The sequence below is a fragment of the Manihot esculenta genome, chromosome 10, assembly GCF_001659605.2.
Source record: "Manihot esculenta cultivar AM560-2 chromosome 10, M.esculenta_v8, whole genome shotgun sequence".
Taxonomy (NCBI): Eukaryota; Viridiplantae; Streptophyta; class Magnoliopsida; order Malpighiales; family Euphorbiaceae; genus Manihot; species Manihot esculenta.
This window is the reverse complement of record NC_035170.2, coordinates 5324350-5345807: the sequence shown is the minus strand read 5'-3', so window position 1 is coordinate 5345807 and position 21458 is coordinate 5324350. Positions and strand designations below refer to the sequence as shown.

The window sequence follows — 21458 nt, the reverse complement described above, 5'->3', positions numbered from 1 at the left end:
GAACCTATACAAACTATTATGATCCGATAGGTTTAATGAAATTAATTAATTTAAATCAAGTGTGAGAGACAACAAACTCAACTCAAACCAATTCACTCTAATTTTTTATATCTATATCGGATTCCAAATAAGATTAACTCGAGTAATCTATTTGTCCAAATCATATTCAGAACATATATATATACATTCATATATTTTAGTCCAAATTATCTCAATCAATACCCAAAAACAATAGCAATAAATAATTATACAATATTTAAAATATTTTTAATATATAACTAAATATATATATATAAAGTTTGATGCATAGCATTATTAAATATATATAAATAATATTAAAATTATAAAAATATTTAATATTCAACTCGCTAACTTATTTGCTATTGGTTTGGTTGGAAGGAAAAAATAATCTACACCAATACCAATATCATGCATTTGAGATATCTAAAAATAGTGAAAATAATTATAAAATTGGCCCGCTAAGTTGTATAAGTCTCTAAATATCAAAGCCTTCCACACGAATAGTCCAATAGTGGTTTTGAATCATTTAAGCAATTTTTAGTTTGGCCTAGATCTAAACGTAAAGGTCGTAGAACAAAAACTTTAAAAGTTTGGTACACCAAATCGAGAAGCCAATAGCTTAAGATTGGTCTTGAACCGAAGCTTGGACCGATAGGAATCCGTAGTGACCAACCTTGCCAGTTAAAGGTGGTCGGAGTCGCCGAGAAACGGCGAAAAACATCGTTGCTCCTGTTTTGCGATTCTCCCAGGCATCATGAAAGTTTTGCTGCCCTTTGGATTCTGATGTTGAGTTGGAGGTCGTCGGCAAGTGAGCTCGGATGGTGGTCGGATTTTTCATAGTTTTCACCTCTTTCTTTTATTTTTTTTTAAATTTTTAAAACTAAAATTTCAAAATAATATTCAAGACAAACAAAAAAATTCTAAATGTATTTCAATCTAGTCCTTAATAATACAAAATTATAACTTTAAAATTTACCAATTAAATAATATGTAATTGTAATTAGTAATTAAACTAACTTGATAAATATAAAATCATATTGATGAATAAAAATTATTAAAATTAAATTTCTTAAAATAATAACAATAAATGTAAATATATTCTTTAAAATCTCCACTATTTAAAATATATATTTTTTGAACAAATATTTAAAATTCTCAACTATTATAATATTAATAAAATAATATTTTAAATAAAAAATTCGGGTTGTTATATTATTAAATAAAATATAAATTATATATATTAACACTTTTTTTTGAAAGATAAATTATATATATTAACATTAAAAAGTATTTCAGCGAAACAGGGATAATTATGCTTATAAAGAGAGATTTCTTTTATTTCAAAAAAAAAAGAGAGATTTCTATGAGAGAGAATGATTTTATTAATTAATAGACTAAAGAGGAAGAGCAATATGGGAGTTTAAAATTTTTCTCTCCACTTTTCGTAAGATTTTAATGGAAAAATGGATGAAAAATTTAATTTATTTATTAAATTAAAATATATGAATATTTTAATAAATTTTTAAAAATATAAAAATTAACTCATAAATAGACAATACTTAGAATTTAAGTAAGTTTCTCTTGATTTTTTTAAAAAAAAATATTATTTAGTTTTTATATTATAAAAAAATTTATTAATTTATCTTCTAATTTTAAATAAAATATTAAAATATATTTGATATTTTAAAATTTTATTAATTAATTCATATATTATTGTAAAAAGTTTTAAAATTAATTAGTAAATTTTTATAAATTGAGAGACTATAATGAGTTTTTATAAATCGTATAACTAAATAATAAAATATTTAATAATTAAAATTAATCGAATAATTAATTAATTAATTTTTTAAAACGGTTAAAATGTTTTAGTATTTTTTTTAAAAATTAAATGATAATTTTTTTATAACATTGGGTTAAATAGTAAATTTTCGGGTCCAAACATTAGAAAAATATTTTCAAGAGCTTAATGACCTTTTGCCAAATGCCTTTTCCAATGGAAAATTCGAATAAAACATGATACTCCTTTCAAGTCTTTCTTGTTAATAAAACAACAGAATCAAACCCCGACACGACATGTTTAACAGCCGGCAATTATGCCAAGTCGTTAAGACATGAACGCTCTCCTTCCTCCAAACACCATTGACTTGAAGCTACCCATATGCTTCCTTAACTCCTTTCCTGGCCCCAACAAAACCAGCTTCAAGTTTCAAATTCTATGCCCTACCCTTTTCCTATGAACTCTGGATTTCATCATTACCGTATTCTTTTTTATTTTTCAGTTGAAAATTTGTTCATTGTTTTCTAGATTCACCTTTCCCATTATTGCCTAAAATGAGCTTCCTTTACTATCTTGATAACTTTTGAGTCTCCATTTACTTCCATTTGGGCACAAATCTAGCCTTTTCTGTTCACTTGACTTGTCATCAATGTGGGAAATGAACATAAAGAAGATCAAATTTAGTAGTTTTTGGTCATTGGTATTATGGGTAATTTTTGCTCTTGGTTTGTTACATTTCGTCCATTGTCAGGATGTGGGTGACTATAATGAAATCGACAATCCTGCTATTCGTCCTCTCATCACCCAGCTTGTCTATAGCCGGCTATCAAATTTGACAGCTGTTCTTAGTCGAGAGATCAGTAAGCGGTCCGATTTCTGCGTGAAGGATCCGTGAGTTTTCTTTATAGAGCTTCTATTTTCGTTTGGTTTGCGTAAAAATATGTTGTTCTGGAATCTGGGTTGTTAATGATTAACTGTGTCAATGTTTCGAAGTATGCTTCGTGTAGTGCTGCTTTTTTGTTTTGTTAGGTTGCTAATAATGGGAATCTTATGCATTAAATAGCACCTCCTCGTGTGTGTCTTCCTTGATTTCTTGTTCTAGATTTGTTTTAAAAAAACATTTCTTTTTTAGTCTCAGAATAGTTTGTTTTTGTTTTAAAAGCACATGTTTTGTCCTATTTCTATTCTTTTAAGGTTCCATGTCTTTGCTGAATACAATATGGGTTTAGCTTAAAAGCTTATTTTGTTGCAGGGAAGCTGACTGGAATCAAGCATTCAATTACTCTTCCAATTTGGATTTCCTGTCTGCTTGCATTCAAAAATCTAAAGGTACTAATGACAACATTGTTTGGGTGCTGAGAAATGTGGAAGAGAAATGAATATTTGCAAGATACTTTAAAACTTTATTCTCTTCTAGCACCCATTTAGGTAAGAGTTGTGAAACCAGAGTGATAACTGATTTAGCTGATTTTCACGTCTGGATAACAAATCATAATAAAATATAGTTTGCATTATGTTATTTCTGTTTGATTTAGTTACTAGATGTGGATGGCTGGGCTACATCGTTGTGCTCTGACAAAAAGATAAATACTGGGATCTTATACGTTGAGACTAACCACAATATTAAAAACACACACACACGCATTGCAATAATAGAGAAAGAGCTCTACGTCTACGGATAAGGCAGAGATAAAGTTCTACTATGATTGAGAAAAAAAAGTGATTCAATCTCTCAGAACTCTTAAAATCCTAACCCAGTGTTTCCTGAAATCTCACACAATCCAGAGCAGGAAAAAGTACAAGTATTTATAACCCTCTATATTGTGGGGCAAAGCCCCTTGCACTTCCATGTGGAATCCATGTTGGGCTACAGGCTTAGGCCTATCAGCTCTCGCTCTCGACTCTTGACACAGATTTCCATTTTTTATCCAATTCGGGTTGCAATGTGGAACTTTTTAGGTCTGAGTCACAATCCAGCTCTTAAGACATTATATCCAAAATTCAAGCCACATAAATAACAGTATATGAGGTTTATTCAAGTTGATTTTGCTAGATGTCACATTTTTTTTTCTCAAATGTATCCAGTTAACTGTGTCGGCTATTTTCTTCATCAGTAAAGTGATGGTAATTTTTTGGTGGTGCAATCATGACAGTGTGTTCTTTATTTTCCATTGCTTTCTGCAACTTGCTAGAAGTATACAATTAGGCCGAAATAATTTGCATCTAAGGAAGATAAAAATTCCTGGACAGAACAGTGACTACATCATTTGTTGATTTTTTCCGTCTTATCTGAATTGAAACATTCTTCTCTGATATGATTCCATAAGATTGGCGTATTCTTAGGTTTTTTGAAATGTTTTGGTTGATTTGTTGTGTTGAATAGGAGATATCACACGAAGGATATGTACAGCAGCAGAAATGAGATTTTACTTCAACAGTTTCTTTGAGCCATCAACACAGGACAATTATTTGAAACCTAACAAGAACTGTAATTTAACTTCATGGTTTTCTGGTTGTGAGCCGGGATGGGCATGCAGCATTGGTCAGGATCAGCCAGTTGACCTTGAAAATTCACGTAACATTCCTGCAAGAACTCACAACTGTCACGCTTGTTGTGAGGGTTTCTTCTGTCCTCATGGTATCACGTGCATGATACGTAAGTACTCGATCATGCTGGAATTTTTTCTGGCAAGTAACTTGCATATGTCAATTGAGAATCCTTCATATGCTAATTTAACTTATTTGGAATTGCTGGAATTGGGGGTACTATGTTCTAGGTGTTATATATGTATTGATTACCTCAAACCAGAAACTTGAATGATGATTTGTGCTTTATAATTATATGTTACTAGGACATCACTCATACAAAAAAAAGAAGAAGAAGAAATCAAACATCATGTAGTTCTCTAGTTTACCATTTAGTTTACTACTTAATCACTTTGTGTATCCCAAGAATCAAGTTGGAAAATGTTGCTTGATTGATGTGATTGTATGTAAATTTTCTGGTCAACCTCTGATATTTTTTGTCTGTTGCCATTTTTATTATTTTCTGAAGCATGCCCACTAGGTTCCTATTGCCCACTTGCAAAACTCAATAAGACAACTGGTGTTTGTGAACCGTAAGTTCAGAATCAAGTTCTCCAATTATCATTTTATGCATCTGACTGGCCTATGATGTGCAAAACATGTATATTATTTGGCAGATATCATTATCAACTACCTCCAAGACAACCAAACCTTACTTGTGGGGGAGCTAACATATGGGCCGATGTTGGCAGTAGTAGTGAGATATTCTGTTCTGCAGGATCATACTGTCCGACAACAGTCCAGAAAAATTCTTGCAGCAGTGGGTATTAGTTTTTCCCCAACCTCACTTACTTTTGCTGGTTGTGACTATCCTGTGTAATGTGTTCACAATAAGGCTGTAATGTTTTAACATTGTGATTAACCGGTTGATGTGTGATTTTGACAACTATTAAACATTTCTGGCTGTCTTTCTTGTTCATTTACTGATGTTATCTCATGTCTTCATGCAATTTCAGAAATTATTGCAGGATGGGCTCCACATCTGAGAAACGTAAGGATTTTGTTATTCTTTTTATTGTCATTGACATTTTTATTAGTAAATTTTTCTAGTGTTGTGTGAATGTGCCCTTGCTTCTTTGGGTTTGGTATTCAGGATTCATATAGGAGCAATATTATATGTCTTGTTTTATATCTGGATTTTTACATTTCCTCTCCCCTATATTGTTGGATTTGACCCTTGCTGATTATCTTGCAGGTTGTTTCAAATTGACTTCATGCAAAGCAAACTCTACAAGTCAAAATATTCATGCATATGGAATTATGCTCATAGTAAGTCGGTCAATTTACATCTGATGCAGTGGTGTAATAACTACACTTAACTTGCTTCACGAAAACATTGTTAAGCCTTTAAGTTGAGGCAAATGATTTGAATCTAATGCTCATACAACTTATTTATGCCTCCTAGAAAACTCTTAAGAGTATTTCTTTAATTCAGTTTTTGCATGTTCATGACCTTTTTGTGCATGCATTACATTCTTCTCTAAATCTCTACATGAAGCATCTACTAATGGACATGGATGCATTTGTTTGCTTATGCAGGCTGCTTTGACTACTGTGTTACTCATTATTTACAACTGCTCTGACCAAGTTATCACCACTCGAGAGAGGAGACTGGCCAAATCAAGAGAAACAGCAGCAAGAAGTGCAAGGGAAACAGCAAGAGCACATCAAAGGTGGAAAGCTGCAAAAGATGCTGCTAAGAAACATGCAAGTGGATTGCAAGCTCATCTCTCACGAACATTTTCTCGTAAAAAATATGGAAAACATCCTGAACAACTTAAGATTTTGAATCAAGATAAATCTGATATGGAAGATGATTTATATCCACCTTCACACTCGAGTACATTTTCTGTTTCTACATCTCTGCCATCATCTGCACCATCAAAAGGAAAGAAAAAGGAACCTGGTGACCTCATGCAAGTGATGCATGAAATTGAGTATGACCCTGATGGTTATGAGGGTATCAATCTTGAAATTGCAGATCCAAATGCTACAGGACATATGCCCAAGGGAGAACAAATGACCACTAATACCCAGATTTTCAAATATGCTTATGCTCAAATTGAGAAAGAGAAAGCTATGGAGCTAGCGAACAAGAACCTTACCTTCTCAGGAGTAGTTAAGATGGCTACTAACTCTGAAATCAAGAGAAGGCCTTTAATTGAGATTTCATTCAAAGACCTAACACTTACTTTGAAAGCCAAAAACAAGCATCTGTTAAGGGGTGTAACAGGAATAATAAAGCCTGGCCGTATTACAGCTGTCATGGGTCCATCAGGAGCTGGAAAGACAACCTTTCTTTCTGCTCTTGCAGGAAAACCAACTGGATGCAGGATGACTGGTTTGATTCTCATAAATGGGAAAAATCAATCCATCCACTCATATAAGAAAATCATTGGTTTTGTTCCACAAGATGATATTGTACATGGAAACTTAACTGTGGAAGAAAATCTCTGGTTCAGCGCTCATTGCAGGTATATGTCATGTTTTTTTAACATGTCAACAGCAATTTCATGTGGTATTATCAATTCCCTATACAGGATAAATCATATTGTTGTTAGGTGGTAACTATGAGTTCAAGACTAATAAATAATAGCTTGTGTTATATGGAGGACTGTAGGAGGGGGGTGCAGCTATGCAGTTATTCAGGAGTTATTATATGAGATTGTTAATTTTTTGTTTGTCGAAAGGTTGTTACTTGAATGTGGAAATTAATGTCTAGCTTGAGGAGATTAAATAATTAGAGCAAAGTCATCAATTTAATTCAGAAAAGTAAAAGGAAAAAAAGACAAGGGGCCAGTAGCTATATTTGCTATAATATCTTATTCGAACTTATTGGCTCAGTCTATGGCCCTACTATTTTTTCTTTCAATAGCTTCTCATCTAATCTAAGTGAAGCTAAATTAATTAAATGTATGCTAGATGCAAGGTGGTAAAACTTTTTTCTTCTTGCATCGTTGTCTTCATGAAATTAAGCATCATATGATTGGTTTGAATTATTTTTTTCTAATACAAATTTGGAATAAGTATATCTAGAATTTTGCTCTGGTTCTTTTTCAATTTTAACATTACAGGACCAGACTAGGAAAACAAAGAGAAAAGGAGTCCCACCCCTCTCCCTGAATCAATAGAGAAGGGGAACTGGGAAGTTATTCAAAAAGTAGAAAAAATATTGATGTTTTGCTGAATAGCAATGTTATAGATAATGGATAAACTAAATCCATATTTTAACAAAGTCATATTTTATTAGCAAAAAACATATTGCACTTATCTCATAGTTTCTTATTAGATTTCTATTATTTTATCTTAGTAATTTCTTATCTAATGATTGCTTGTATAAGACTTTTACTTTAATTAGAAGTTGGGATTTCTCTTTATTCAATAAAAGAGTAGATTACTTACAAACACATTTGAGATTTAAGGCTGTTTTATTAACGATTCTGAGGTGTTAAGAGCTCCCTCCAATATGCTCCTTCCCTGTTAATCGTCTTGTGACATGATCCGTCACTCAAGAACACAACAAACAATCAAGCATGAGACGCCAAACCATCTCTCTAATACCATTCCCATATCCATCTCTTTGATATAGCGGTGTGATCAACTTGCTCCATGTCATTTGTTGTCCTCCTGGTGATGAGATTTACGAATAGTTGCTCTAAACATTTGCTAATGGATATTTGCTTCTATGTTACTTCTTCCTTGGCCTTGTTTCATCTATTTCTTTCTGCAATTTCAATGATGGCCTTTCATTAATCCCTCTGCACTTGTTGGTGCTTCTTTTTCTCATAATTGACTCTGTCACTCTGCTTATTGTAGACTATCTGCTGACTTGCCAAAACCGGATAAGGTTCTGATTGTTGAAAGAGTTATCGAGTCTTTAGGGCTACGGACAGTGCGGGATTGCTTGGTTGGGACGGTAGAGAAGCGAGGAATTTCGGGAGGCCAGAGGAAGCGAGTAAATGTTGGACTGGAAATGGTAATGGAACCTTCACTGTTGATCTTAGATGAACCCACATCTGGTTTAGACAGTGCTTCATCTCAGCTTCTTCTCAAAGCACTTCGCCGTGAAGCTCTTGAAGGGGTCAACATCTGCATGGTTGTTCACCAGCCTAGGTAATTTCCACAACACCTGATCTGCATCTTTAGATCTTTTGCTTTTCACAATATGAACTCAGTCTCATTAGAATCTTGTTGTTACACAAGCACGGCATACCATATGAATGAAGAAAATAAGCTTATATTAACTAAGAAAAGTGTAAAAGAAGTGGAAATCATGTGGATGGTATAGGGTAACCAAACACCAAATATTTATAGCAGAGTAATTATGTATATTTGAAGAAGAGGATGCCACTCAATTATAAATATCAGGTTAAAGTTTTATCATTTCCATTGGACAATATTACCATCTGATATTTATTGCCTGTCATGCATCATTGTAATGGTTTTCTGAAATTGACCCGTACTTCATGCAAATGTAAGTGTCAGAAGGTAAAATTGAAGGCTCATTCAGAACTTTTAAGTTAATTAAACTTAGTTCATTGTCATGGATAAATGTGCTGTCTGATAGTTGAATTGGTAAAAGTATTGCATGTTGTTACCACTACACAACGCTTGTCCAAATACCTTAACCAACTTTCAAGTGGTATACCATGACCTTTAACTTCATTTGGCATTCTTGGTATAGTTTGAGTCTGGTTTCTTCTGCAGTTGAATCGTTTTTAATAGCTACAAACTTCCTTTTCAGCTATACCTTGTTCAAAATGTTTGATGACTTAGTATTGCTGGCAAAAGGCGGCCTTATTGTCTATCATGGTCCAGCAAGGAAAGTTGAAGAATACTTTGCAGGCCTCGGGATTAATGTGCCAGAGCGTGTTAATCCCCCTGACCACTATATTGACATTTTGGAGGGTATAGTGGTGCCAAGTGCAAGCTCAGGTGTGAACTATAAAGAGCTTCCTGTCAGATGGATGCTTCACAATGGGTATCCCATACCCCCAGATATGCTGCAGTTTGCTGCTGGGCTTGAATCCCCAGTAAATCCAGCACATGAGTCCAACCTCGGTGATGCTGGAATGGAGGAACAATCTTTTGCAGGGGAATTGTGGCAAGACATGAAGAGTCATGTGGAGTTGCACAAGGATAAGATACGACATAATTTTTTGAAGTCCAGGGACTTGTCAAATCGAAGAACTCCAGGTGTGTTCCGGCAATACAAATACTTCCTTGGCAGGTAACTTCTTATTAAATTATGATTAATGACATTTGAAGATATCTGAGTATAATAAAAATTGCACAAGCATCTCATGTATTTTCGGTTGCTTTTTTTTTGGCAACAAGTATCTTTATGATTGTAAATTGTTAAAATGAAGAGGTAACTAGTAATGTACAACCAATAATGAGGCTTCTGCAGTGGTTGTGTCTGAAAGATATCGCCAATCGTTGTTGCTCATCCCTACCCTATGTCCTATTACTAGATAAGGTGTTGTTTTTACTTGGCAACTTTGTTAAAGAATACTATAATTGTGGATTGTCTTTCAAAAATATAATAACATGTGGATTTCCTTGCATGTCAAAATGCTAGTCACATTTAATCAGCATTTGCAGACTAAATAATTAGTAGCAGGACTTTTGCATCCAAGGAAGGGGAAGTGCGAATTAACATCTTGAGCTATCTGTATAATATAGAGTGCTTTCCGTTCCGTTATCCAAAGTTCCTAACTCTTGTTCTTCCCAATCTTGCAGAGTAGGTAAACAACGACTAAGGGAAGCAAAAATACAGGCAACGGATTATTTGATCTTATTGCTAGCTGGAGCCTGCTTGGGATCTTTGGCAAAAGTGAACGATCAAAATTTTGGGGCTGCTGGTTACACATATACCATTATTGCAGTTTGTAAGTTGGAAAACTCTCAGTTGCTCAGTTGTTTGGTTTTTATGAATTCAATTTGCTGTCTTGATTTGCAATTGCAGAAAATCACTATTTATTTATAGAAATTTGATTTCTTTACTCCAGCTAACTCAGATTTTCGTTTATCACATTGGACTGTAAAATTGCATAGAAGGCAGAAAACACAAACACATTTGATAGTGATGTTTGATCTATCTATCTAATTTTTAATATGGATCACTTACTTTATCATTATACGCCAAAAAAATTGTTTCCTTACCTCTGCTTTTAACTCTGATCCAGCGCTCCTTTGCAAAATAGCGGCTCTGAGATCATTTTCTCTTGACAAGTTACAGTACTGGAGGGAGAGTGCATCTGGCATCAGCAGCTTGGCTTACTTTCTTGCCAAGGATACAATTGACCATTTTAATACGCTGATTAAGCCTGTCCTGTATCTCTCTATGTTCTATTCTTTCACAAACCCAAGATCTTCCTTCACAGATAATTATATTGTCCTGCTGTGCCTTATTTACTGTGTAACTGGTATAGCCTACGCAATGGCCATCTTTTTTGAACCTGGTCCAGCCCAACTGGTGAGTGATGATGGTTCAAATGAAAGGATCATCTGCTTTTTGATTTAGATTTTCACATAGGTTACTTCGCTCATATTGACAAGCTCTTTTTTTTTTTTTTTTTCTTTACAGTGGTCAGTTCTTCTTCCAGTTGTTTTGACTCTCATTGCGACGCAAGCAAACCAGAGTAATACACTGAAGAACATAGCTAATTTATGCTACCCAAAGTGGGCTTTGGAAGCATTTGTGATTGCAAATGCTGAGAGGTATGACAATCATCTTCTTTTTGCATTACTAATGCATGATGGTTTTGTGTTACCGATCAAATTATTAAGAAAGTGGTCGTTAAAATAAATTATTGATCACTTACCGACCATTTGAAATATCTACCATTTGAAATATCGACGATAAAATTACAGAATATTTACCGATAAAAAATTGTAGTTATATTTCCACTTTCTTGAAGGGTATATATGAAAACCTGAACTACAAGAGTGTAGTGTTAATCACAGATGGAAGTTGCATGGTCTCAATTATGCACAAATTATTTGAGTATTTAATAATAGCAGCAGCCTGCAAACCTACTATTCCTTAACTTTAAGAGTTTCATGTTATTTCAACAAAAATCCCCTAACTTTAATTTTATTTCAACAAAAATCCCCTCAACTTTAATTTTATTTCAACAAAAGTCCCCCATTCCTATAACAAAAGGTTTCCAAGTTAAAAATAACAAAATTGTCCTCTTCTCCTCCTTCCTTTTAGTTTTCTCTTACTTTTACAATTAATTTAATAAAATGTTGTATTATCTTTATTGTATTTAACAATAAAATTAGTGATTGTTAATTATTACTTCTATTATTAAAATAAAATGCTATTACTTTTATATTATTTTGTAAAATTATTAAAATTCCCAATACTTATTTATGCACCTAATGTTTTAATTAATGTTCTTATGTTTTAAATAAATTAGTATTAATATTTTAAATAAATTAATATTAAAAATCTTAATTAAAGTATTAAATAAATAAATTTTATAAAGCAAAGAAAAGAGAAGAAAAAGGTAATTTTTTTTTTAAATTTCTTTTTAACCTGCAAACCTACTATTGCAAGTGATAGGGACTTTTGCTGAGATAAAATTAAAGTCGATCGATTTTTTTGCAACAAAATGAAGTTGAGGACGAACATTAAACTATCTTTAAAGTTGAGGGACACATGATATAATTTACCTCCTTGATTGTACCATGCATGAATTTCACGTCGATTTGGGTGCCTAAGCACATTTCTCCTCGACGTGAGTTAGATTTGATCTAAATTTAAAAAATTTAAAAATTAATTAAAAATATTTATGTTCGTTGATGATGAATTTCTTGATATTTTTGTTTTTTTTTTTATTCAGGTATTATGGGGTGTGGTTAATTACTCGCTGTGGTATGCTTCTAAAAAGTGGGTACAATCTCCATCACTGGGGTCTTTGTATATCCATTCTCATCCTCATCGGCATGGTTACTCGTTTCTTAGCGTTTTTTGGTATGATAACATTAAAAAAGAAGTAGACTTTCACACTTGAACTCCATTCTCTTGGCATTGTAGACTTCTGGTATCTGCATACAAATGTGGAATTCCGCAGCATCAGGAGGAAATGCCACCTTAAAAAATTCAATTCATGATTATAAATGAGATTTTTTACTAAGTTTTGCAGCATAATCTAGGACATACCTAGTGCAAAATTCTTGCAACAGTTTGTTTTTTCTTAGGTTTTTGTCATATATGGGATTGTAGGTCATCCATTCTTGTAAAATATTTGATATGATGGTTCTGCTTATCTTTTCTTATTTATGGCATTGTGGGTTTGTCCAGTGTGAATTTATTGCTCTTTTTTCACATGATCCATATCATTATTATTTACATTTTATAGTCCAAAGATGGCTTTAAGCGCATATGGGAAATTTCAATTCTGTCTCCCAGGTTTAATTTATTTATTAGTTTTTCGATTTTGTAATAATTTTAATTAATTATTTTCTCCTTCTTAAATTATTTTAAATTTTTTTATAATATTTAATAAAATAATTAATTAGTAAAACTTTAACATTTCAATAATATTTTAATATATTTTTTTAAATAAATAAATAAATTAATATTTTTATATCATAAAAACTAAATAATAATTTCTAGATTATGCAAATGGGTAATTTGCACCAAATCGTGCTCAAATAGTAATTTCGTTTCAATCACTCGATTTTAATTTATTAAAATAAAATTCTTTAACTTCATATTTATTTTAAAAAATGTCCTCTTACCTGAGCTAACAGTTTTATAAGTTAAAAGAATCCAAATTACCCATTTTATCCCTCTCTTAAAAAATGAAGTTACCAGAATGCCCCTTTATTTTAAAAAATATCCTCTTTATTCCAAGTAACAGTTTTATATTGGATACATATTTATATTCAAAACTTTTAATTTTAAATAATAAAACTAAATTTTTTCAATTTATCATAATTATAATCAAGACAATTAAATTAAATTTAAAAGGTTAATAATAAATTATAATATAATTACTAAATTTTTATATTAATAAATATATGGATTTTTAATTTAAATTTTATATTAAGAGTATAATTATTTTATATTTATCATTTATAATATTAAATAAATAATTATTATAAATAAATTTTGACTGCATAAAATATTATATATTAAAATATTTTATTGAAAATTTATACTATCACTACACGTATTTTTAATATATAAAAAATTATATTTTATATTAATAATATTAAATAAAATAAAATATTAGTGTGTAAATTAAAGTCTATCATTTTATGATTTTTATAAAAATATAAATATGTTAATTATATCTTTTGTAAGTTATTTTAAATATTTAATATTTGTAATGTATATTAATTTATTGGCCAATTCAATAAAAATTATATTTTAAATTAGTAATATTAATAAAATAAAATAAAATATTATATATTTTATACTATAATTTTTTATATTTTAAATTTTTATTAAACAACAATAGGTATATAAAAATAAGAATGAAAAAGTAAATAATAAGATTAATAAAAAAGAATATTGGCGAAATAAAAAAATATATTTTAAGAATTATTTTATTAGTTAAATAAAATTATAGGGATTATATTATAATTTATTATTAACTTTTCATGTTTGATTTAGTTTTCTTCTTTATAATTAAGATAAGAACAAAAAAATTTTAGTTTTATTATTTAAAATTTAAAATTTTGAATATAAATATAAATTAACGTAAATATTTAGATTTTTTTATTTAATAGTTTTTTAAGAAATAATTTGAATTAATTTTTTTTTATCAGAAATAATTAAGGCAAATGGGTAAAATTCAGACAAAGAAGGATTAAATTTATTTTTCAAGATTTTAAGGTTAGAATATAAATTTAATTAGCTCAAAATTTTGAATTGAATTTATTTAATTTAGAGTAAGAATAGATGATTTCGTAGTTATAAAGCGATCGAAAATAAGATTGTAATTTTTATTATCGAGTGATGTTAAGTCTTAAATTACGTTATTGATAAAGCTTTTAAAGAGACAAAAGCTCATAAAGAAAATGTTATTAATAATCTTATAAATGTTTGAATATGTATTGAAAAAAATAAAATAAAATAATTATAATTTAAATTCTCCATAAAAAGAAAATATAATTAGTCGGTCAAGCATTATTCAATATTTAGGTCACAAGACTATAAAATTTGAGTCAAGTCAAAAGACACCGAGTTAAAGCTCAGAGTAGCATCAGCGGACTTTGCAAAGGTTTAAATGGACTACGCAAAAAATCTAAATTCATTCTAAATTTAGTCATTTCCAATATGAGTATGCAAGTTCTATAATTCTGAAATCAAATGGAATAATTGTTTTGGACCAATCAAAATAGCTTTATTTTTGTAAATATCATATTATATTAAACATAAAAAAATAAGTTTTTCATTAAATAAAATAATCTATTTTTTTTTCATAAAACAATATATATAACAACCAAAGATATTGGAATTAAATAGCTATCGTAGGAATAAGAATTATATTGAATTATATTGAAATTAAATCGCTATTGTGAAAATAAAATTATATCAAACGGAATTTTCATTTACTATTTTAATTTGATTTTGATTCTTTATCACGAATCGAATTGAATTAAAATCATTTTGAAATTAAGTTGAAATTAAAAAATATAATTACAAATAGTTTTTAAAAATCAAAGAATCTAAATTAGAATCATACCAATCTAAAAGTGAAAATTGCTAATTAGTATTAACATTGGGATCAAAACTATTTTTGAAGGAAAAAAAATTAGATAAAAATAGGAAAATATTTTAAAAAGGGCTGTATTATAATTTTACATTTTTAGAACTAAAATTTATTAAATTCAATTTTTATTTTAATATTCGCTGACTAATGTTCTAAGAATGCCACCCTGCATTTTCTTGGCAAGACAGTTTAAAAAAGTGGCGTAAGATAACTTGCATGATTCATCACAAGACGTCGACTTGGAGCAACAATATCCCTTCTTTGAATCCTATAAATGTTTAGCCGAATCCATGAATTTGAAATTGTTCTTGAATTTATATAACTAAAAATGCAGATAACAATAGAAGCTGTCAACTCGTCAAGTGTCAAGTTTTCATCCATTTGTTTGAAGGAATGGCATTGTGAAATTTTTTTATGCATTATTCATTCATCGAGGCGCAGTAGAAACAGAGAAATCATTTGGCATGCAAATCCTCTCAGCCCAATTCTTGGATTCCAAATACAACTTGGATACTCTAACAGCCACCTCCTCCATATCCGGCCGCTTCTCTGGATCCTCCTCCACACACTGCAACCCAACCACCACCATCTTCTCTGCCACATCCACCGGATAAGAATCCTTCAACCTCCTGTCAACCCAGTTCCTCACCCCACTGCCACCGCTACCCACTGCCTTTCTTGCCGTATTAATCACACTAACTCTGATAAATTCTCCACTCCCTTTATCAAACACATACCTCAACGCCTCCTCTCCTGATACCAGCTCCAAAACCACTATACCAAAAGCATACACATCGGATTTCTGCGTCACGATTCCACTTGCTAGATACTCCGGCGACATGTATCCTCTTGTTCCTTCAATTTTCATGCCAAGAGGATGCGCCGGCGACATGTATCCTTCCCTTTCCTCCATTTCCCCGCACAGCTCCGCCACCCCGAAGTGACAAATCTTGGCATGTAATGAATCTTCAGCTACTATGATGCTCGAACTCTTTATATGGTTATGGACAAAACCTGAATTTGAAGCTGCACAACGGTGAATATAATCGATCCCATGAGCGATATCTGCAGCAATATGCATCCTCGAGAGCCAATTTGACAGTACTGTGTAACTGGGATTCTGTGGGTTTCTAAGACAAGTAGCTAAACTGGCTCCACGAACGTATTCGTAAACAAGAAATATACAATTCCCTGAAGTGGCAACACCCAGAAGCTTAATCAAGCTATTATGGTGACTCCTGCAGATAGTGGATAACAGCTGCTGGAGCTCCGATAATCTAATGGGGTCAACGCGCCGGAACTTGCGCTGGAAAAGAATAACATCTTTCTGGCGAATCTGGCAGCGCCAAGAGGTGCAAGAGGGAGAGGAAGAGAAGGGTTCTGAAAGGAAGTTGTTGGTAGCTCTGCAGATTTCAGCAAAGTCATAAATATTTGGATTGTCTGGTAGGGAGGCTTCTTTAAGGCTTTTGAGAGAGCGTTTAGCTGAGATAGAAGAAGAAGAAGAAGAAGAAGATTTTGAAGTGTCCTTATAACCGTTATATAGGGCTGAAGAATAATAATTAATGGAGGATGATGGTGGATAATTAGGTCTTGGGTAATTGCAAGACGATGAAGATAATGATGATGCTGGGAGATTTTCAGGAGAAGATTTTGAAGGGCGGGATTTTGGGATGATAGAGTGGGTTACGTCTGTCCTCTTTCTTGATTTGCACATGAGGGAACAAACAGGAACAAAAAAGTCTTGGGCTTTCAATGGTGGTTGGTGGTGGTGGTGAAGCCCGGTGGGTGGTATAGATAGAAGCAACCGTTTCAAAGGAAGAAATTAATGTGTAAAATTGGAGAAAGATGGAGACTTTGAACGTGGATTGATTTTTGGACGATCGCAGTGGTGTCCTTGTCAGGGATGTATAGATTTGATTCAAATAAAAGTTGAGGATGCAAGGGAAGGAGATGGAGGAGAAAATAAACTAGTAAGATAAAACAGGGTTATGATAGGATCGCTACTGATTCTTTAAAAATATGAAAGAGTTGCTTCCTTTTAGCCTAGACGTGGCATGTACGCCTACTTGTCCTGATATTTTGCGCGTCCAATCGATCGTGGAAGAAAATTAAATTAAAAAACAAACCTAGCCTAATGAGGTGAGTTGGGTTTTGGTGTATAGTTTAAGGGTCGGATGCTACTAATAGTGAATAACCGAAAGATATGCAAATCAAAGTGTTTTGTAAACTTAAAAAATAATAATAATAAAAAAAAATAAAAAAAAAAAGCTAGTTTGGTGGCTGAAATGAGATATATCATTATGTTAAGATAATTTTAAGGATATATTTTTGTTAATGGAGAGTGGATCGTAACTGATAACTTCTAATTGATTATAGTTTATATATTTTAGTTATTTAGTTAGCGGTATGTAAAATAACAAATAAAGATATATTTTAATTTATTATAAAAAAATTATTATTTAATTTATATGTTATGAGAAATTCATTTATTGATTTTTTTTAAATATATTAAAATATTTTTTATATTTTAAAAATTTATTAATTTATTTTTTTATTAATTTTAATCGTTAAATATACATGCAAAAATTAATCTCTAGTTAAGTTTGATTTGATTATAGAATTTCAATTTAATTTTAGTCTAATTATCGATGGAAAATTAAGGTTGAATCAAAAGAAATATGAATTCATTCAATTTTTTTTTTTTAAAAGTTCCAGACAAGTCTTTTATTTAATTAAAACCCAAACATTGTACGCAATCTGCCAAATTCAGCGTCAACTATAGTTTTCAAACCCGGCCTAGTATGAAAATTGGAGAAAGTAGAAGATTAAGGGTTAAATTTCAATGGAATTTAACTTCTATTCTATTAAATTTTTTTGAGAAATTTATAATTTAATTTTTAGATATTATCATTATTATTTATAAGCAAATTTTTATATTTTTTAAAATAAAATAAAATAAAATATTCCTCACTTTTACATTTGTTAATTGGGTGATGATAGGATCGCTACTGATTCTTTAAAGAAATGAAAGACTTGCGTCCTGAGTGTAAAAATAACCAAGCCAAGTTTTAAAATGTTTAAATTTAGTTTGTTAAAAACATTTTTTTAGTTAAATTTGAGTTTTACTCAATTTGAATTTAAATCGAGTATTAATAAATTCAAACTTAACTCGTTTAGCAAACGAGTTTAAACGAGTCGAGTTTTTATCGTGTTTAGTTTAGAATAGTTTAGAAGCAATTTAATTTATTAATATAATGAGTTTTACTTTAAAACTAATAAGTTGAAAACTAAATTATCTTAGCTAAATAATTATATATATAAATTAGTTTGTAAATTTATAAAGATGGGCTCTTAAATCTTATCGATCCAAATATATTCTTTTGATTGAGCGTGTTTTAAATTTTTTATAATATTTAACGACTAAATTTGATGGAGAGGATAATTAATATATTTTTTAAAGTCTCTAAAATATTTTAATATATTTTTTAAAATCAACAACTAATTAGTGAATTTTTTAATATAATAAGGATTAAAAGATAATTTTTTATTTTTATAATTAAAATTAGTTGAAAGACTAATTAATAAATTTTTTTATAATTTTAAAAATATTTTGATATATTTTTTAAAATTAAAAGATTAATTAATAAATTTTTTTATATTATAGATAACTAAATAATAATATTATTTTTTATTATAATATTATATATTTTATAAAAATAATTTATTCATTTTTATATGTAATTATTTATAAAATTATTTATCTTTATTTTATTACTAAACATCATATTTTAAAAAAATATTTTATTACATATTTTTTATATGAAAAGTTATGAACTTTATTTTATAACGGTCAATTTTTAAAAATAGCTTTTAAAAGATAAATCAAAAAAATCAAAAAATTATTTTTAATTTTCAAAAAATTAAAAACAAAAGTTCTGCAATGTTATAGAACACACTCTAAGGCTACTCATTCACGAAAAATAACTTGTAGTTATAAAATATTTTCTATGAAAAATATTTGTTGTAAAATATATTTTTTAACAATTTAAATTATTCATATTTAATTCTTAGAAAATTATTCATAATTTTTATTTTTATAATTTCTATTTTTTTTAAATTTATTTTTTTAATTCTCTTTTATTTTAAATAAAAGAATTAATAAAAAAATAATTTAATTAAATTCTTATATAATTTTTGAATTTAAAGAAGGGATACAGTTCATTACATCTAGGGGTGTAAACAAACTAAATTATTCGTAAACTATTCGAGATTCGACTCGATAAAAGTTTGATCGGGCTCGACTCGTTTTCTAAACGAACTGAACTCGAGCTCGCATTTTAGACTCGTTTAATAAACGGGCCGAATTTGAGCTTAGCAGTATTCGGCTCGTTTAGACTTGCGAGTTCAGCTCATTTTCAAGCTTGTGAACAGACTCGTTTACCAACACCAATCCCACATTGAAAGTTGAAAGGATACGGAGGATTATGACTTTTTTATAAAATGATAACCCTTTTATCTTCTTTTTCATTAGTTTTGGATTTGAGAGATTTTAATTAAATAAAAAATTTTAATTTAAAATTCTTTTAACAATTTTATAATTTAAAATTTATTTTTAATTTAAATTTATTTTTAATTTAAATGAATCTGAATTATATTGAACTTATTTATAATATAATCGAGCTCAAATTGAAGTATAAATAAGGTTAAATTCGAACTTTTTGAGTGTAGTTTGAGTTGACCCGTTAATGTGATAAACAAGCTTATTACAAATCGAGTTCGAACCGAACTCGAGTTTAATATTTATTTTATGAATCGAGCTCGAGTTTATAAATGAACTCGAGTGGAACTCGAACTCGAACTTTTAAATTTATTTTCTAATTGAGGCTGACCTTATCAAAGCTCGGCTTGATTCGGTTCGATTACAGCCCTAATTACGTCTAATGAACTAGATGGCTACAAATTTAGGTTTCATCCTGCTCTGATAAAGCATTATCTCATGCTAATTTTGGACATTCTTAAAAGAAATGCCCTGAACAACTGTTGTGAACTTGTGATCCATATAAACTTCTTGTGCCATTTGACCGAGATGATTAGAATTTGGATTTACAATCACATAAATGAAGACTACTGTCTTATGTTTCCGTTGATTTGGGAAATGTTACAGGTTATATAGAAAATAAATATTTTAATATAGAAATAAATATTAATAGATGGGTTAGTTACTTAATCTCAGCGAGATATAGTCTCTCATGTATAAATAGGTTGTAATATCTATTGTGAAAAATAATAAAATATTATATTTCTACATCATATCAGAGTCATTCTTGTAGAGATTTAATTTTTTATCTCTCATCAAGTTTTAAAATTTTTGGAGACTTAGGGCTCCTGTTCTTTTGTGTTACCCATCTATGATAATATTTGTCTCTCATCGTCCACCTAGAAAGGACTCCGAAGCTGCCTTGCAACCCGCTTGTCAAATCTGTGCTTCATTTGCTGTTTGGGTGGAGGCATTTTTTTTATATTGTTCATTGTGTTAGATTTTATTATCTTCATTTCATTCGTTTGAAGGTAAAGGAGTATAGAATTTTGGTTGAAATAGTTTTTGACAGTAAGACCCATATTATTAAAATTATCCCAACGTCTTTAGTAGCGGCTGATACAGGTAAAATGTGTCTTATTTCTTCTTCATATAAATGGGTCATTGATTCTGGTGCCACGGATCACATGACAGGTAATCCTCATATTTTTACTAGTTTTCGATCTCATAAAGTACCTTCTCCTGTTATTATAGCCGATTGGTCAACTTATAATGTTGAGGGTTCTGGAACTATTAAACCTGTTCCTTCTATTATCCTATCATCTGTGCTAAGTTTACCTAATATTGCCTTTAATTTAATCTCTGTGGGTAAACTTACTAAAAACCTAAATTGTTGTGTTTCTTTTTTTTCCCATCATTGTCTCATTCAGGATATTGTGACGAAGCAGATTATTAGTAAAGGACATGTATCTGGGGGTCTCTACATTTTGGATGCATGGGTACCTCAGTCTGTTGCTTGCTCCAGTGTCGTGTCTCCGTTTGAAGCACATTGTCGGTTAGGACACCCTTCTTTACCGGTTTTGAAAAAGTTATACCCTCAATTTCATTAGGTATCTTCACTAGACTGTGAGTCATGTCGTTTTGCAAAACATCATCGAAGCTCTTTAAGTCCTAGAATCAATAAACGAACTGATTTTGCTTTTGAATTAGTTCATTCAGATATTTAGGGCTCATGTCCAGTTGGATCTAAGATTGAATTCAGATATTTTATCACTTTTGTGGATGATTACTTTAGAATGAC

At 30.5% G+C, this 21458-nt stretch overlaps 2 protein-coding genes across 2 annotated transcripts; one reads left to right on the top strand and one right to left on the bottom strand.

Annotated features, from left to right (window-relative positions):
• Positions 1-2052: 2052 nt before the first annotated feature.
• On the top strand, positions 2053-12697 carry LOC110625032 (ABC transporter G family member 24). The gene is made up of 14 exons (XM_021770520.2): positions 2053-2689; positions 3051-3127; positions 4182-4454; positions 4854-4917; positions 5002-5148; positions 5341-5375; positions 5580-5653; positions 5924-6858; positions 8201-8497; positions 9129-9614; positions 10127-10275; positions 10573-10862; positions 10974-11107; positions 12238-12697. The coding sequence occupies exons 1-14, from the start codon at positions 2448-2450 to the stop codon at positions 12392-12394; spliced, it is 3360 nt and encodes a 1119-aa protein (XP_021626212.1). The 5' UTR covers positions 2053-2447; the 3' UTR covers positions 12395-12697.
• Positions 12698-15436: 2739 nt separating this feature from the next.
• Positions 15437-16993, bottom strand: LOC110623901 (lysM domain receptor-like kinase 3). Its single transcript, XM_021768922.2, has one exon. It carries the CDS (start codon positions 16832-16834, stop codon positions 15548-15550), a length of 1287 nt encoding a protein of 428 aa, XP_021624614.1. The 5' UTR covers positions 16835-16993; the 3' UTR covers positions 15437-15547.
• Positions 16994-21458: the final 4465 nt, after the last annotated feature.

Excerpts from the sequence above, each read along its gene's own strand:
- LOC110625032 (XM_021770520.2), top strand. The coding sequence starts at position 2,448 with ATGTGGGAAATGAACATAAAGAAGATCAAATTTAGTAGTTTTTGGTCA. Across the intron at positions 2,690-3,050 it reads GATTTCTGCGTGAAGGATCC|GGAAGCTGACTGGAATCAAG; the intron begins GTGAGTTTTCTT and ends ATTTTGTTGCAG. Across the intron at positions 10,863-10,973 it reads AACCTGGTCCAGCCCAACTG|TGGTCAGTTCTTCTTCCAGT; the intron begins GTGAGTGATGAT and ends TTTTCTTTACAG.
- LOC110623901 (XM_021768922.2), bottom strand. The coding sequence starts at position 16,834 with ATGTGCAAATCAAGAAAGAGGACAGACGTAACCCACTCTATCATCCCA.